The 18,075-nt window shown below is 43.2% G+C and overlaps 1 protein-coding gene and 2 long non-coding RNA genes across 3 annotated transcripts; 1 reads left to right on the top strand and 2 right to left on the bottom strand.

Annotated features, from left to right (window-relative positions):
- Nucleotides 1–3,266: 3,266 nt before the first annotated feature.
- On the bottom strand, nt 3,267–5,172 carry LOC139367433 (uncharacterized). The gene is made up of 3 exons (XR_011626868.1): nt 5,103–5,172; nt 4,839–4,975; nt 3,267–3,457 (listed from the first exon to the last, which is right to left on the bottom strand). It is a non-coding gene; the product is annotated as an uncharacterized lncRNA (long non-coding RNA).
- Nucleotides 5,173–8,151: 2,979 nt separating this feature from the next.
- On the bottom strand, nt 8,152–13,056 carry LOC139367432 (large ribosomal subunit protein mL38-like). Its single transcript, XM_071105637.1, has 9 exons — nt 12,938–13,056; nt 12,548–12,736; nt 12,129–12,260; nt 11,810–12,012; nt 10,679–10,751; nt 10,497–10,542; nt 10,026–10,184; nt 9,762–9,898; nt 8,152–8,365 (listed from the first exon to the last, which is right to left on the bottom strand). Exons 1-9 carry the CDS (start codon nt 13,050–13,052, stop codon nt 8,229–8,231), a joined length of 1,191 nt encoding a protein of 396 aa, XP_070961738.1. The 5' UTR covers nt 13,053–13,056; the 3' UTR covers nt 8,152–8,228.
- A 68-nt stretch (nt 13,057–13,124) lies between these two features.
- Nucleotides 13,125–18,031, top strand: LOC139367924 (uncharacterized). The gene is made up of 3 exons (XR_011626900.1): nt 13,125–13,191; nt 14,212–14,907; nt 16,704–18,031. It is a non-coding gene; the product is annotated as an uncharacterized lncRNA (long non-coding RNA).
- Nucleotides 18,032–18,075: the final 44 nt, after the last annotated feature.

Here is an 18,075-nt window from a genome sequence, read left to right as displayed (position 1 = left end):
AGTCATGCTGTCCTGATGCTTCCTGTAGAACTCTACCGTCTTAAAGCTCCGCTCAGACAGAGACACACTTGGGGAACAGGGGGGAGGGGCATGTTACTATGTGTGTTCGTCTGTTTGGGTACCCTATGGAATGAATGGATTGATGATTGATGTCATGGAGCGCGAGTGACACTTGTGTATGTCCTGTTCCTCACCACGGCAGCGGTCGGATGTCTTCATGGAAGTCGATGGTTTCTTCCTGTCTGAACAGGATGTAAACATAGCAACCTTTCGGTTACTAGCCCAATGCTCTAACCACTAGGTTACCTGCCACACCTCTAATATTACGCACTAATTTCAAAAATGATATCAAATAAAATGAGCACCAGCCTACTCCACTAATTAAATGTATTTATTTCTACCTCATGCCATCACCCTGACAGGATGGGACAGCACCACTTAACACATCCTGTAACTCTTCTGATGTCAAGTCTCACACACCCAAATACCTCACCAAATGCAGCTGCCACCACAACCTCAATTTTCTGAGATGTATGTTTCATCCCTGCAGTATATTTGATAACCATTGTTATAAATGCTAAAAATCCAATCTTACTGAAACTTATATCACTTTTTGGCCTCTCCCTCTGTACTGGTATATCTCTACTACTCTCACCACTCCTCCCCATCTTCCTCTACTTTCTTCACTGCCTCAGCATATGACAACGTCTGCACTACTCTAACCCTGGAAACCTCAACCTGCCTCTCTGACACGGATCATGTCTGATCCCCAGCCCCATGGGCACCCTTACAATTAACACATTCCACTACTTTCCCTAATGCTACACATTCCTTTGTCTCATGCCCTTCTGCACATTTCTCACAGCTTGGATCCTCCCTTCTACACACTGCTGCCACATGCCCATAAGCTTGACACCTGTAACATCGTAATGTATTCGGCACTTAATGAGCTAGTACAGGATAATTGATATATCCTAACTTCACTTTGTCGGACAAAGACTCAACTTCAAAACTCAAAAGAACAGACATTGACTCTTCTGTTTCCCCACTCTCGCCATCTTTCCCCTCAGCTGGTCAACGTTTATATCTGCTACCCCAGGTATCACACCTTTCATTGGTGCCCTTTTCTTGAGAATGAAAAAATTCACTTTTCTTGCCCATATTTGTTTTACTCCGAGCATCTTCTCCCTCTGACCAACAGAAACACAATTATCACTAGATCACTTCTGGTTACCCTCACCGATTCCACGTTACCCAACTCTTTTTTTCACCCTCTGTGAAACCACAAATGGACTCAGGCTTCTTTCTTACGTCTTTGGACTTTATATGGCTATTGGCAAACAACCTTACGGTGCATTACTACAACCGACTGGAGTGTGGATGTCAGTTCATCTTTCAATCACCCACGTGGGTAAATGCTACTAAAAACCAATGAGGATATGGGAGAGGCCGGACTTGCAGTGTGTCGAGCGTCACAAATAGAACCTATTTCTATTTTAGCACCTTGCCACACAGACGCTCGCTGAGCTGCGTGAGCAGTGTGGGTACAATGATAACATGTGTACATTTATTTTGTGACGCGAACAGTGTGGTTAGCATGTAACATGAGCTGCCTATCAGTCATTGTTTTCCAAACCAGTGGACAGCCAGTGAAAAATGTGCTCTTGCAACAGCTGGATAATGTGGATCCAAGCCTGTGGAATAAAAGTGAGGCTTTTATTGCTCAATCTAATTCATGCTGATAAAAAATAAATCCATAGGCCTAATGGACACATGGGGCGGCAGGGTAGCCTAGTGGTTAGAGCATTGGATTAGTAACCGGAAGGTTGCAAGTTCAAATCCCCGAGCTGATAAGGTACAAATCTGTCGTTCTGCCCCTGAACAGGCAGTTAACCCACTGTTCCTAGGCCGTCATTGAAAATAAGAATTTATTCTTAACTGACTTGCCTAGTTAAATAAAACATGCTCAAACTCACACTTTTGATAGACTTAAAAAGGGGAAACCTGTAGTTGCTACATCAATATTTAAACTTAAAAATATGTATATCTATTGATTCTTGGAGAATATCAGTTATAAATGCCTCATGAGCTTAGTTCAACTGTCACACCCCATCAAAACCCCAAATGTAAGCTTGTTTTACTCCAATGTTTGTAAACATTGTACATTTAAACACTGTATAGCCTCATAACATGGTTAAAATAATTTTGATATGATTGATGGTCAGTCCTCGCATCCATAGCTCTGTCTATTAATCTGAGTGGTTACATTTCTCTAGGCACCTCCCTCAGCTTTTTACCAGAACAGAGGCGAAGCGCCCGTTTTGTTATTGTTTCATCTGTAAATTTGCCCTTTAAACAGCTGCATATTATCAAGATAAAGTGTCACCAACTAAAAGGTAAACAAGAGGCCTGTAGCATATGGCATTCATTTTTCACATGTAAATAGCACTTTTCAGTAGTGCTCAAAGCATGCCATTCCATGAGCGCAGCATATTTTTTCCAACTCGAATCAATGAGCCCAATCAGTCCTCCGTGACAATATCATAAAAAAACAAAGTAGGGCTGGCTAATAAGTCCTTAGTTTTGGAGTCATGCTCAGGTTAAACAATTTGGCTAATGTATACTGCCATATTTCAAAGTCCTATTCTTGGAGATCAAGGGGTATAACATTTATTGAAATGAATGGAATTATGATAGACTTTGGTTATTAATGTAAAGATATAATTTAATCGTATTATTATATGTAGTAGATAGCGATGGGTTAGAAGAAGCCTTCATAACCAACCCATAAAGTTAAATGTAACATATATGTATGGCCAGCTATGTAAACGTTAACATTGATTTATCCTGCAATAGATCTGCAATAGATCTGCAATAGATCTGCAATAGATGTCATTCTATTGGTGACATACATTGTCTTCTTCTAATGTCTCTTAAGGGGAAAGTCATCTAAAAGTAACGGAATGTAATCAGAGAACTTGGATTACTCAAACTCTGTAAGGTAAAGTTACCGATTACAATTTGGGACAGGTTCCTAGTAACGGAATAAAATTTAGAAAGTAACCTGACCCAACTCGGCTAACCTGCCATGTAAACAACCATCTGGAGCGACAAATCATCAGTATTACCACACTGGCAACAGTTCCCAGCTGGTTTAAAAATAACTATTTTCTCTTTTAAAAAAGGAGAGAATTCAGGCAGAAGCAAGTCAAAAGTGCACAAGAGAGCATCTAGACAAATACATTTCATAGAAAAAAAATGCTTTATTATATTAACATCAACCATAATTGGACTGTGTGTGTCCATCCAGATTGCACACATCAGTAGATTCCGTAGGTGTGCTCCTGTCCGTCTCTGTACCTGTCCAGGTACCGTAGGGGCTGTCCATGAGGGTACTTCACCTGAGGAGGGTGGTACACAGGAGGCCGCTCAAACTCAAACACGGGCTCTTTCATGTCTGAGGGACCAAGAGAGAGAGGATGGGTGAATCTCATGTCAGTCCACCCCGACGACCCCCTAAGAGAAAAGACGATCGATCCGTTCCACATTGCAGCCAACTTAAATGAGGAGTCAAGACTGACTGATCTATAAATCACCTTGCATCATAAATAACTGCTCAATATTGTCCATAGATCAGTCAGTCACAATTTACCCATAAAAACATAATGTCCTGCTCTCAAACATGGCCTAGTGTAGGAGAGCATTAATTCCATGGTGAATAGTGGCTAAATGGTCACTGACAGTCAGTCCGCAGCAGTTGTCTGCACTGTCGGCTGCAATGTTGAAAAAGCCCCATGTTGACTTCCTCTGGAAGGCAATCAGATCCATTACAACATTATAGCCGATGATGTCACCTCTCAGGATAAGAGAGGACGGGCGGGTTCTTCCTTCAGATACTGTAGTCTATGGACACTTATCACAAAATCAATCACACAATTAAATCCACACACTAAAGCGTTCCCAGAAAGAGTATAACTCAAGGTCCACGATTTTCTTGTAAAGAGACATGTCTGCAATCGCTGAACTGCAATAGAGACAAGATGCCACAGCACACACATTGCAATGAGTGTGTGCCAAAGTATACTGAACAAAAATATAAAACGCAACATGTAAAGTATTGGTTTCATGAGCTGAAATAAAAGTTCCCAGAAATGTGTTTGTATCCCTGTTGGTAAGCATTTCTCCTTTGGTATATCAAGAAGCTGATTAAACAACACGCTCATTACACAGGTGCACCTTGCGCTGGGGCCAATAAAAGGCCACTAAAATGTGCAGTGTTGTCACACAACACAATGCCACACATGTCTCAAGTTGAGGGAGTGTGCAATTGCAGGAATGTCCACCAGAGCTGTTGACAGAGAATTGAATGTTAATTTCTCTACCTTAAGCCACCTCCAACGTAGTTTTAGAGAATTTGGCAGCATGTCCAACTGGCCTCACAACCACAGACCGCGTGTAACCATACCAGCCCAGGATCTCCACATCCGGCTTCTTCACCTGCGGAATCGTCCGAGACCCGCCACCCAGACAGCTGATGATACCGAGGAGTATTTCTGTCCTTATGTGGTGAAAAACTTACTCGAATTGGCTGATTAGCCAAGTGGGTGGACCTATGCCCTCCCAGGCCCACCCATGGCTGCGCCACTTCCCAGTCATTAGGGCCTAATGAATTTATTTCAATTGACCGATTTCCTTATATGAACTGTAACACAGTAAACTCATTGAAATTGGTGCACGTTGCTTTTATACATTTTTGTTCAGTGTACATGTGCACACATCAAATTGCCGGCAACATTCCCAAAGGTTCAGCCAAACCAATACAATTTTTGTGCACTTACCTAATATGTTATGGAAAGTGTGGGTAACAGACTGGTCCCACTGACTCTGGAAGAAGGAGAGGCCTGCTGGAGTCATGCTGTCCTGATGCTTCCTGTAGAACTCTACCGTCTTAAAGCTCCGCTCAGACAGAGACACACTTGGGGAACAGGGGGGAGGGGCATGTTACTATGTGTGTTCGTCTGTTTGGGTACCCTATGGAATGAATGGATTGATGATTGATGTCATGGAGCGCGAGTGACACTTGTGTATGTCCTGTTCCTCACCACGGCAGCGGTCGGATGTCTTCATGGAAGTCGATGGTTTCTTCCTGTCTGAACAGGATGTAAACATAGCAACCTTTCGGTTACTAGCCCAATGCTCTAACCACTAGGTTACCTGCCACACCTCTAATATTACGCACTAATTTCAAAAATGATATCAAATAAAATGAGCACCAGCCTACTCCACTAATTAAATGTATTTATTTCTACCTCATGCCATCACCCTGACAGGATGGGACAGCACCACTTAACACATCCTGTAACTCTTCTGATGTCAAGTCTCACACACCCAAATACCTCACCAAATGCAGCTGCCACCACAACCTCAATTTTCTGAGATGTATGTTTCATCCCTGCAGTATATTTGATAACCATTGTTATAAATGCTAAAAATCCAATCTTACTGAAACTTATATCACTTTTTGGCCTCTCCCTCTGTACTGGTATATCTCTACTACTCTCACCACTCCTCCCCATCTTCCTCTACTTTCTTCACTGCCTCAGCATATGACAACGTCTGCACTACTCTAACCCTGGAAACCTCAACCTGCCTCTCTGACACGGATCATGTCTGATCCCCAGCCCCATGGGCACCCTTACAATTAACACATTCCACTACTTTCCCTAATGCTACACATTCCTTTGTCTCATGCCCTTCTGCACATTTCTCACAGCTTGGATCCTCCCTTCTACACACTGCTGCCACATGCCCATAAGCTTGACACCTGTAACATCGTAATGTATTCGGCACTTAATGAGCTAGTACAGGATAATTGATATATCCTAACTTCACTTTGTCGGACAAAGACTCAACTTCAAAACTCAAAAGAACAGACATTGACTCTTCTGTTTCCCCACTCTCGCCATCTTTCCCCTCAGCTGGTCAACGTTTATATCTGCTACCCCAGGTATCACACCTTTCATTGGTGCCCTTTTCTTGAGAATGAAAAAATTCACTTTTCTTGCCCATATTTGTTTTACTCCGAGCATCTTCTCCCTCTGACCAACAGAAACACAATTATCACTAGATCACTTCTGGTTACCCTCACCGATTCCACGTTACCCAACTCTTTTTTTCACCCTCTGTGAAACCACAAATGGACTCAGGCTTCTTTCTTACGTCTTTGGACTTTATATGGCTATTGGCAAACAACCTTACGGTGCATTACTACAACCGACTGGAGTGTGGATGTCAGTTCATCTTTCAATCACCCACGTGGGTAAATGCTACTAAAAACCAATGAGGATATGGGAGAGGCCGGACTTGCAGTGTGTCGAGCGTCACAAATAGAACCTATTTCTATTTTAGCACCTTGCCACACAGACGCTCGCTGAGCTGCGTGAGCAGTGTGGGTACAATGATAACATGTGTACATTTATTTTGTGACGCGAACAGTGTGGTTAGCATGTAACATGAGCTGCCTATCAGTCATTGTTTTCCAAACCAGTGGACAGCCAGTGAAAAATGTGCTCTTGCAACAGCTGGATAATGTGGATCCAAGCCTGTGGAATAAAAGTGAGGCTTTTATTGCTCAATCTAATTCATGCTGATAAAAAATAAATCCATAGGCCTAATGGACACATGGGGCGGCAGGGTAGCCTAGTGGTTAGAGCATTGGATTAGTAACCGGAAGGTTGCAAGTTCAAATCCCCGAGCTGATAAGGTACAAATCTGTCGTTCTGCCCCTGAACAGGCAGTTAACCCACTGTTCCTAGGCCGTCATTGAAAATAAGAATTTATTCTTAACTGACTTGCCTAGTTAAATAAAACATGCTCAAACTCACACTTTTGATAGACTTAAAAAGGGGAAACCTGTAGTTGCTACATCAATATTTAAACTTAAAAATATGTATATCTATTGATTCTTGGAGAATATCAGTTATAAATGCCTCATGAGCTTAGTTCAACTGTCACACCCCATCAAAACCCCAAATGTAAGCTTGTTTTACTCCAATGTTTGTAAACATTGTACATTTAAACACTGTATAGCCTCATAACATGGTTAAAATAATTTTGATATGATTGATGGTCAGTCCTCGCATCCATAGCTCTGTCTATTAATCTGAGTGGTTACATTTCTCTAGGCACCTCCCTCAGCTTTTTACCAGAACAGAGGCGAAGCGCCCGTTTTGTTATTGTTTCATCTGTAAATTTGCCCTTTAAACAGCTGCATATTATCAAGATAAAGTGTCACCAACTAAAAGGTAAACAAGAGGCCTGTAGCATATGGCATTCATTTTTCACATGTAAATAGCACTTTTCAGTAGTGCTCAAAGCATGCCATTCCATGAGCGCAGCATATTTTTTCCAACTCGAATCAATGAGCCCAATCAGTCCTCCGTGACAATATCATAAAAAAACAAAGTAGGGCTGGCTAATAAGTCCTTAGTTTTGGAGTCATGCTCAGGTTAAACAATTTGGCTAATGTATACTGCCATATTTCAAAGTCCTATTCTTGGAGATCAAGGGGTATAACATTTATTGAAATGAATGGAATTATGATAGACTTTGGTTATTAATGTAAAGATATAATTTAATCGTATTATTATATGTAGTAGATAGCGATGGGTTAGAAGAAGCCTTCATAACCAACCCATAAAGTTAAATGTAACATATATGTATGGCCAGCTATGTAAACGTTAACATTGATTTATCCTGCAATAGATCTGCAATAGATCTGCAATAGATCTGCAATAGATGTCATTCTATTGGTGACATACATTGTCTTCTTCTAATGTCTCTTAAGGGGAAAGTCATCTAAAAGTAACGGAATGTAATCAGAGAACTTGGATTACTCAAACTCTGTAAGGTAAAGTTACCGATTACAATTTGGGACAGGTTCCTAGTAACGGAATAAAATTTAGAAAGTAACCTGACCCAACTCGGCTAACCTGCCATGTAAACAACCATCTGGAGCGACAAATCATCAGTATTACCACACTGGCAACAGTTCCCAGCTGGTTTAAAAATAACTATTTTCTCTTTTAAAAAAGGAGAGAATTCAGGCAGAAGCAAGTCAAAAGTGCACAAGAGAGCATCTAGACAAATACATTTCATAGAAAAAAAATGCTTTATTATATTAACATCAACCATAATTGGACTGTGTGTGTCCATCCAGATTGCACACATCAGTAGATTCCGTAGGTGTGCTCCTGTCCGTCTCTGTACCTGTCCAGGTACCGTAGGGGCTGTCCATGAGGGTACTTCACCTGAGGAGGGTGGTACACAGGAGGCCGCTCAAACTCAAACACGGGCTCTTTCATGTCTGAGGGACCAAGAGAGAGAGGATGGGTGAATCTCATGTCAGTCCACCCCGACGACCCCCTAAGAGAAAAGACGATCGATCCGTTCCACATTGCAGCCAACTTAAATGAGGAGTCAAGACTGACTGATCTATAAATCACCTTGCATCATAAATAACTGCTCAATATTGTCCATAGATCAGTCAGTCACAATTTACCCATAAAAACATAATGTCCTGCTCTCAAACATGGCCTAGTGTAGGAGAGCATTAATTCCATGGTGAATAGTGGCTAAATGGTCACTGACAGTCAGTCCGCAGCAGTTGTCTGCACTGTCGGCTGCAATGTTGAAAAAGCCCCATGTTGACTTCCTCTGGAAGGCAATCAGATCCATTACAACATTATAGCCGATGATGTCACCTCTCAGGATAAGAGAGGACGGGCGGGTTCTTCCTTCAGATACTGTAGTCTATGGACACTTATCACAAAATCAATCACACAATTAAATCCACACACTAAAGCGTTCCCAGAAAGAGTATAACTCAAGGTCCACGATTTTCTTGTAAAGAGACATGTCTGCAATCGCTGAACTGCAATAGAGACAAGATGCCACAGCACACACATTGCAATGAGTGTGTGCCAAAGTATACTGAACAAAAATATAAAACGCAACATGTAAAGTATTGGTTTCATGAGCTGAAATAAAAGTTCCCAGAAATGTGTTTGTATCCCTGTTGGTAAGCATTTCTCCTTTGGTATATCAAGAAGCTGATTAAACAACACGCTCATTACACAGGTGCACCTTGCGCTGGGGCCAATAAAAGGCCACTAAAATGTGCAGTGTTGTCACACAACACAATGCCACACATGTCTCAAGTTGAGGGAGTGTGCAATTGCAGGAATGTCCACCAGAGCTGTTGACAGAGAATTTAATGTTAATTTCTCTACCATAAGCCATCTCCAACGTAGTTTTAGAGAATTTGGCAGCATGTCCAACTGGCCTCACAACCACAGACCGCGTGTAACCACGCCAGCCCAGGACCTCCACATCCGGCTTCTTCACCTGCGGAATCGTCCGAGACCCGCCACCCAGACAGCTGATGATACCGAGGAGTATTTCTGTCCTTATGTGGTGAAAAACTTACTGGAATTGGCTGATTAGCCAAGTGGGTGGACCTATGCCCTCCCAGGCCCGCCCATGGCTGCGCCACTTCCCAGTCATGTGAAATCCCTAGATTAGGGCCTAATGAATTTATTTACATTGACCGATTTCCTTATATGAACTGTAACACAGTAAAATCTTTGAAATTGGTGCACGTTGCTTTTATACATTTTTGTTCAGTGTACATGTGCACACATCAAATTGCTGGCAACATTCCCAAAGGTTCAGCCAAACTAATAAAACTTTTGTGCACTTACCTAATATGTTATGGAAAGTGTGGGTAACAGACTGGTCCCACTGACTCTGGAAGAAGGAGAGGCCTGCTGGAGTCATGCTGTCCTGATGCTTCCTGTAGAACTCTACCGTCTTAAAGCTCCGCTCTGACAGAGACACACTTGGGGAACAGGGGGGAGGGGCATGTTACTATGTGTGTTCGTCTGTTTGGGTACCCTATGGAATGAATGGATTGATGATTGATGTCATGGAGCGCGAGTGACACTTGTGTATGTCCTGTTCCTCACCACGGCAGCGGTCGGATGTCTTCATGGAAGTCGATGGTTTCTTCCTGTCTGAACAGGATGTAAACATAGCGGTGAAAGCCAGTGCCCTTAGCAGGGATCGGGGCCAGGTATGGACACAGCTCCTCTCCTGAGGTCACAGCCCCACCTGGGATGTTCCCACTGGAAACAAAGAGAGGACGTCAATGACTCACTTTTTTTTGGCAACCAATTTGTGATCATTGTCATTTGAAATTAGAGGTGTAAAAATGTTCTGATGGTAACAGAGCTCATCATCATCAATTAAAAACAGATTTAAAAAGGGTCATCATCAGCCTAGTTAAATAAAGGTTACATTTATATATAAAAAAACATGTGTTTTTTAATCATCATCATTGTATTGATGGTTGAAGGAGTAGGCAACCCCCAGACTATTTAAACCACTTACAAGTTTGACAAAAAGCACAATACAATTATCATTACTGCAATACTCACACCAGCCAGTGCACATACTCCCCTTCACTGTCCAGCAGATGCTCATCTGAAACAAAGAAATCATTGGTTTACACACAAAACATGCAGTAAATGTTTCTTTAATGATACAGTGCCACCATGTGGACATGTTAAGAACTGAATTATACAATTCTTGGTATTTTCTGATGGTGTGTGTGTCTGACCTGGGCTGGTGAGCAGCAGTGTCCATATGGAGCCCTCCTCTGCCTCAAAACTGACCTGAGGTGCCACAGCAGCCTGTTAAACACAGAGGCGAGGAGGTGAAATAGGAGAATACATAGACATATGGGTTGGCGCCCCCCCTTGGGGTGTGCCGTGGCGGAGATCTTTGTGGGCTATACTCGGACTTGTCTCAGGATGGTAAGTTGGTGGTTGAAGATATTCCTCTAGTGGTGTGGGGGCTGTGCTTTGGCAATGTGGGTAAGGTTATATCCTTCCTGTTTGGCCCTGTCTGGGGGTATAATCGGATGGGGCAACAGTGTCTCCTGACCCCTCCTGTCTCAGCCTCCAGTATTTATGCTGCAGTAGTTTGTGTCAGGGGGCTAGGGTAAGTTTATTATATCTGGAGTACTTCTCCTGTCTTATTTAGTGTCCTGTGTGAATTTATATATGCTCTCTCTAATTCTCTCTTTCTTTCTTCTCTCAGAGGACCTAAGCCCTAGGACCATGCCTCAGGACTACCTGGCATGATGACTCCTTGCTGTCCCCAGTCCACCTGGTCATGCTGCTGCTCCAGTTTCAACTGTTCTGCCTGGGTCTATGGAACCCCGACCTGTTCACCAGAAGTGCTACCTGTCCCAGACCTGCTGTTTTCAACTCTCTAGAGACAGCAGGAGTGGTAGAGATAGTCTTAATGATCGGCTATAAAAAGACAACTGACATTTACTCCTGAGGTGACTTGCTGCACCATCGACAACTACTGTGATTACTATTATTTGACCATGCTAGTCATTTATGAAAATTTGAACATCTTGGCCATGTTCTGTTATAATCTCCACCTGGCACAGCCAGAAGAGGACTGGCCGCCCCTCAGAATGGTTCCTCTCTAGGTTTCTTCCTAGGTTCTGGCCTTTCTAGGGAGTTTTTCCTAGACACCGTGTTCTACACCTGCATTGCTTGCTGTTTGGGGGTTTTAGGCTAGGTTTCTGTACAGCACTTTGAGATATCATCTAATGTAAGAAGGGCTATATAAATACATTTGATATGCAGGATTCTGGGGGCAAAACAAAGGTTGCATCGGTTCAGTAAATCGGTTCTGAAAACTACAGCATCCACCTACGATCTGTTTCTCTTACCTCTGTGGGGGTCAAGTGGTTCCCATAATGTACTTGTGCTGGGCTATCCTGGCCGTAGCTGACACACAGTGTGAAGCGGGGGTAGAAGTAGGCCATGGGGAACAGATCCTTGAAGATCCCATAGTGATCCGCTAGCCTCTGGACATGGTACGGGCCGCTCGTCTCCTCCCAGCCTGCCTGCACCCGATCCAGGGAGACCTTAACTGGAAAAACAACATCCATATTAGATCAAGATGACCCGTTAGTCTTTGAAATTAAGCTAATATGTCTGGTTTCTGTATGGTATTCAAAAATATCAGGCCAAGCTGGGGGAACTTACAGGTGCGCAGACGCATGGCTCTCTCCAGCTCTATACTACGTCTGTTCTCCTTCACCACCCTCTTCCGCTCCCTCGCTTCCTTCACCCTGGAGGGCCGACAATGTGGCAGCCCAATGTTGGCTCGCTCCACATCTGGACCAGAATGACATACAGGAGAGAAAACTGAGCATGCCAGACAATAAAGGGTTGAAATGTCTTCTGTGTCAGTTGACATTCATCTTTATACTTCAAATCTTCTAAAAACTGGGCTGATAACACTACTTGAACCAGTAACTTAGCTGCAGATGCAGGACAAGTGCACTACCACCACTGTGATAAAGCGAGGTCCAGACCTCTTGGCAGAGGCCGAAAGTAAACATACTGTAGGAGGGCACATTAGGTAACGTTATTGTGTCAGTGTATAAGAAAATACTGCGCACCATGCCCAGGGTCCTCTTGCTCCTGATACTGTCTGTAGGTCTTCCACCAGGCAGGTGTGTTCTTCGCCTCCTCTGCTTTCTTGAGGTAGCGTGTGTAACTGCGATACTTTTCGAGTGATTCCAAGTTTTTGAAGTCTATGTCCTCATTTGGCATTGGTCCCAATGGAGCAGACCGTCGGCATAAAATGGCTGAAAATCACAAACACATATTACCAGAATAAATATGATATGCAAGTAACGTTATAAGGCATACGCAGGGAGTAGCCACTAGCCAGCTAGCTAACGTAGCTATGATCTGCAATCTTCCTTTCGGTATTCGCTTGCGAGAGGCTCGCCATTCTAATAATTCCTGAATTTGGAACCATAAATCTGTCCACAATAACATCGTACCTGCAGTTCCAAATGTCCTGGCATTGCTGACCCCTATATCTGTGCCCGTTCGCAGCACAGAGGAGCAAAGCATACGCAACGCCATTTTGGTGGTGAATGACGCAAACTGTAACATCCGGCATGTGGAGTATAGATAGCTACGTATGATATTTATGAGTACTTCGTCATCATATGGCGCTTCATATGTAATTTGGCGAGGCGGATTCCCAGCTACTGTATTCAAATTAGATGCCCTATATTAATTTATTACACCGGTGAGCTACATTTACTTTAAAATGGAATCTTAGAATGACAATATGTTAAGTGTTTTACCTTTGATTCATAGAACTGTACTAATCTGATAGTTGTCTTTTTACTGTAATAATGGTTACAAAGTAGCTAGCTAGCTAGCTGGCTAAGTAGTAGCTACTATGATTTCCATTAATTTGATGTAGGCTTGCTAGCTACAAACTGATTGCTTTGCTATAGCAGGGCTCTATGCTTACCTAAACTGCATTTGTGCGCCTAAGTTGAAAAATGTAGGCACACACAAATATATTTAAGAGCACAATGAAATATATTTGCGATATTAAAGCCAGAATCCTTCATTTTTCTAGGTGCATTGCTACTCCTGAAATAAAATTTGGGGTCACACAGCATAATATGTAGGAGCCAGTGAAAGCTGCTGAGGGGAGGACGGCTCATAATAATGCCTGGAATGGAGTAGATGGAATGGTATCAACCATCTGAAAACCATGTTTTTGATACCATTTCATTTACTCCTTTCCAGCCATTATTATGAACGTTCTCCCCTCAGCAGCCTCCACTTGAGCCCTGAATAGCCTATGTAGCATCGTGTGACTCATGCAATGACATCCCACAATGGAACGTTGAGTTGCTGATAAGGTCCAGCTGTCGCCATGGTCCTTCTTCTAAATGACTCTTTTTCTAGTGATGCTGCCGGTAAGAAGGCCAGTATACAGTAGGCCAGTGTTCTGCCCCTGAACAAGGCAGTTAACCCACTGTTCCGAGGCCGTCATTGAAAATAATAATTTGTTCTTAACTGACTTGCCTAGTTAAATAAAGGTAAAATAAAAATATAAAAAAATACAGTAGACCAGTATACAGTAGACCAGTATAGTATACAGTAATGGTTGGGTTTTCAAGTGACATTATGACAACTACAGTATGCATGAAGCAATCTTAGAATCAATATTGAAAGCCAAATCCATGTAATGGAGCTACTGTATCAGCAACCCACATGTCCTACTTCTCCCATGAATTTCTCTCCACAGACCTGAAGGGGAGTGTTCTGTACACAGATACACTGTAGTGATGGAGGCCCACAATTTGTCCTGCATCATTTGTTTGGATCCCTTCACCGTCCCAGTCACCGTCCCAGTCACCGTCCCATGTGGTCACACCTTCGGTCGAGACTGCATCACGGCTCACTGGAACACAAAGTCCATGTCCGATATGCCCTGTCTGCAATGAGAAATTCACCACCAGGCTTGTCCTGAATCACAACGTGTCCCTGTCCTCTCTGGCTGAGGCCTCAGCGAACAGTGCCGGTGCATCCGGTAGAGACACTGTACTAGTTATGAGGGGCGACATGGCGCATGGCTCTCGACCTTCGCCTCTCCTGAGTCCATACAGGAGTTGCAACTACCAATTGGATATCATGAATTGGGGGAGAAAAAGGGGTAAAAATAATTCTGCCCCAAACCCATTGGCTGCCTGTGACCCAACACTTAACTTCTGGAAAACACTGACTATATACACACTATATTCTGTCTGACAGGGACTACCTGCGGTCAACATTTGTGTGCTGCAGCTGTCGTGGAATTTAATTCATATTCTACTACACACTCAATGTGGTATTGTCCATCTGTTTCCACAGTCACTACTGTGGAGGAAGAGTGTAGAGGTGGGAATATGTATAGAGGAGACTGAAAGGAGCTGGGCTGACAGAGAATATCGCCAAAGCCAAGGTAAAGTTTTTTTTATTTTTTATAGTGACAGTCAATACACTGGTGAAAGTACCAACATAGTCAATGGAGAGGCCTACATTGAAAATAGGTTCCTTTTCCTAGTAAAGTAGATTTCTCTGTTTGTGACGGTCATGGAATTTTGGATGACAGTTATTTGTCATTCAAAAGTCTGACACAGTTGTCAAATTAACAAATCTGTTGATGCTGGTGTGAACACTGCTCACTGCATCCAAGTTGCTTGACATAGGACTAATATGTAAATATATACTGAACAAAATAATAAACGCAACATACACTTTTTTTATTATACTCTTATTTATATTAACAGTAGCGCCCTGTTTTCAATACAAATAAAAAAACACATATAGCCACATATATACAGACACAAGACATATACAGTACACATTAACAAAAACAATCACAATTAACATTTCAAATATCAGAAATTGGTGGAGTGGGAGAACCGAATTTTGAATTTCCCCAGAGGCACCAGAACATCCCATTCTTATTGTTGTTTTTTCTGTAAATGGTTTGACATGTAAGGTGCGGCATAACTGAAGGCGCATTTTCCGATCTGTGTAGAAACTAAGGGGGAAAACCAAGTCAATGTAATTCATTGACCTAGTTTTCTAATGAGTAATTCTAACAGATTAGATGTCAGATACATTGGACGTGTTTGCATTAATGCTTTATACAGTTGGAAGTCGGAGGTTTACATACACCTTAGCCAAATACACTGGAATTGTGATACAGTGAATTCTAAGTGAAATAACCTGTTTGTAAACAATTGTTGGAAAAATGACTTGTATCATGCACAAAGTAGATGTCCTAACCGACTTGCCAAAACTATAGTTTGTTAACAAGAAATATGTGGAGTGGTTGACAAACGAGTTTTAATGACTCCAAGCTAAGAGTATGTAAACTTCCCACTTCAACTGTAGATAACATAAAACATGCAACAACTTCAGCGATTTTATTGAATTACAGTTCATATGAGGAAATCAGTCAATTGATATAAATTCATTAGGCTAAATCTATGGATTTCACGTCTGGGCAGGGGCGCAGCCATGGGTGGCGCTGGGAGGGCATACGCCCACTTGGGAGCCAGGCCCAGCCAATCAGAATACGCTTTTCCCCACAAAAGAGCTTTATTACAAATAGAAATAGTCCTCAGTTTCATCAGCTGTTCGGGTGTCTGGTCTCAGACAATCCTGCAGGTGAAGATGCTGGATGTGGAGGTTCTGGGCTGGCACGGTTACACATTATCTAAAAACGGCACATTTTAGAGTGGCCTTTTGTCCCCAGCACAAGGTGCACCTATGTAATGACCATACTGTTTAATCGGCTTCTTGATATGCCACACCTGTCAGTTGGATGGATTATCTTGGTAAAGGAGAAATACTCACTAACAGGGATGTAAACAAGTTTGTTGCCAACATTTTAGAGAAATAAGATTTTTGTGTGTATGAAACATTTCTGGGGTCTTTCATTTCAGCTCATGGAACCAACACTTTACTCGCTGTGTTTATTCCATATAATAAGCGTTTCAAATGAGCTAATCAAGGCTCATAAATATCAGCTCCAGGCCCACTCAACCTGTCTTTTTAAACTTCCTGGTAGTAAGACATGAATGTAATTCATAAACAATTGAGCATTTGTATCCAAAACATATTATGGGTGAAATCTTTGTCACTCAAAAGGAAGGATGTTAAAAAGTTTGCCATGATGTATTGCCTATCTGCTGTTTTAGAGCCATTTGTGACTAATATGCATCTTCTCACATGCTCCCTCCACAGACCGCTGCACTCTGACCCTCATACAGCCAACAGTCACCTGCTACTCTCCCAGGAGGAGCGCTGCGCCGTGTCCCCGCCCACGAGACTCGCCCAGACCACACCTGGCAGGTGCTCTGCTTCAAACACAGAAAGCAGTACTGGGAGCTGGAGGTGTCCAAGCCATGGGCCTACCTGGGGGTCAGAGTGTGAAGGCCATGGTAGCCCAGAGCAGGGGATCAGAGTGTGAAGGCCATGGTAGCCCAGAGCAGGGGATCAGAGTGTGAAGGCCATGGTAGCCCAGAGCAGGGGGTCAGAGTGTGAAGGCCATGGTAGCCCAGAGCAGGGGATCAGAGTGTGAAGGCCATGGTAGCCCAGAGCAGGGGATCAGAGTGTGAAGGCCATGGTAGCCCAGAGCAGGGCTATTCAAATGACAACAGGGGGGGGGCAGTGTGTGACTGGCTTCCAGGTCCAGAGTTGAGTTTGGGGACTATAGAATTGCACCTGTGTCTTTTGAGACTTCCCAACATAACCTTTGACCCCTGCGTCTCTCCCCCAGTTCACCTATGAGGGCATCCCCAGGAAGGAAAAGGGAAAGAGTAGCATGGTGGTAATGAACGATCTGTCCTGGAGCCTTCAGTTGAACGCCTGGCACAGCGCGCGCCGGGAGACGGTGGCTGGTCACTACCACCACATTGTAATGCTGCTGGATTACGAGGCGGGAACGCTGACGTACTACGAAGACAGGCAGATGAGGCTGCATTCCTTCTACTGTGCCTTCACTCAGGAGCTGTTCCCCCACTTGTCGGATAGGGGAGGGCGTCCGCGTCACCCTCTGCTCGACGTGACGACAACATGAAAGGGAACAACTGAGCTAACACTGTCATAAGGGACTAGTCTTGCAAAGCTGATGAGTGTTGTGATCTCTCCTTACTGTACAGATGTTTTTACAGTCCTGTTGTGGGACACGGACTTGAACGGGAGCGACTAGTAAGTACATATGTGACACGGGACTCTTCTGCACTGTTCATGTTCTGAAATATGGGATCACTCAGGACAGTGGACTAGTCTTTGGGATACTGTTGTGGATTTGCAGGTTCTCAGAACCGTGAGCACAGTTAGGAACTGGAAATGACTACTGTGCGGGAAACTGGTTTTCCATAAGAGAAGGAAAAAGCACATGTCTAGGGTCCCTAAAGGCCGAAGAAATTTCACAGAAGTTCCTGTTGGATTTCTAATGGAGCTGACGTTAAATGTTTTGCACTACTTTGTGTTGGAAGTTGGAACTGGACAAATATGGCATTTAAAATGTGGTCTTCTGATTTAGACAGCTTGTCGTTTTGCTAAACAAGGCAATGACGTAGCGTATAAAAAAAAAATACAGAAAGTCGGGTAC

This window comes from Oncorhynchus clarkii, chromosome 16 (genome assembly GCF_045791955.1).
Source record: "Oncorhynchus clarkii lewisi isolate Uvic-CL-2024 chromosome 16, UVic_Ocla_1.0, whole genome shotgun sequence".
Taxonomy (NCBI): Eukaryota; Metazoa; Chordata; class Actinopteri; order Salmoniformes; family Salmonidae; genus Oncorhynchus; species Oncorhynchus clarkii.
The sequence above is the reverse complement of the archived record's forward strand: the minus strand, read 5'-3'. Positions and strand labels throughout refer to the sequence as shown.

Coding starts and splice junctions, on each gene's coding strand:
- LOC139367432 (XM_071105637.1), bottom strand. CDS start 13,052: ATGTTACAGTTTGCGTCATTCACCACCAAAATGGCGTTGCGTATGCTT. Junction 10,752..11,809: donor ACCACTTGACCCCCACAGAG/GTAAGAGAAACA, acceptor TGTGTTTAACAG/GCTGCTGTGGCACCTCAGGT. Junction 8,366..9,761: donor CACTTTCCATAACATATTAG/GTAAGTGCACAA, acceptor TTGGTCCCTCAG/ACATGAAAGAGCCCGTGTTT.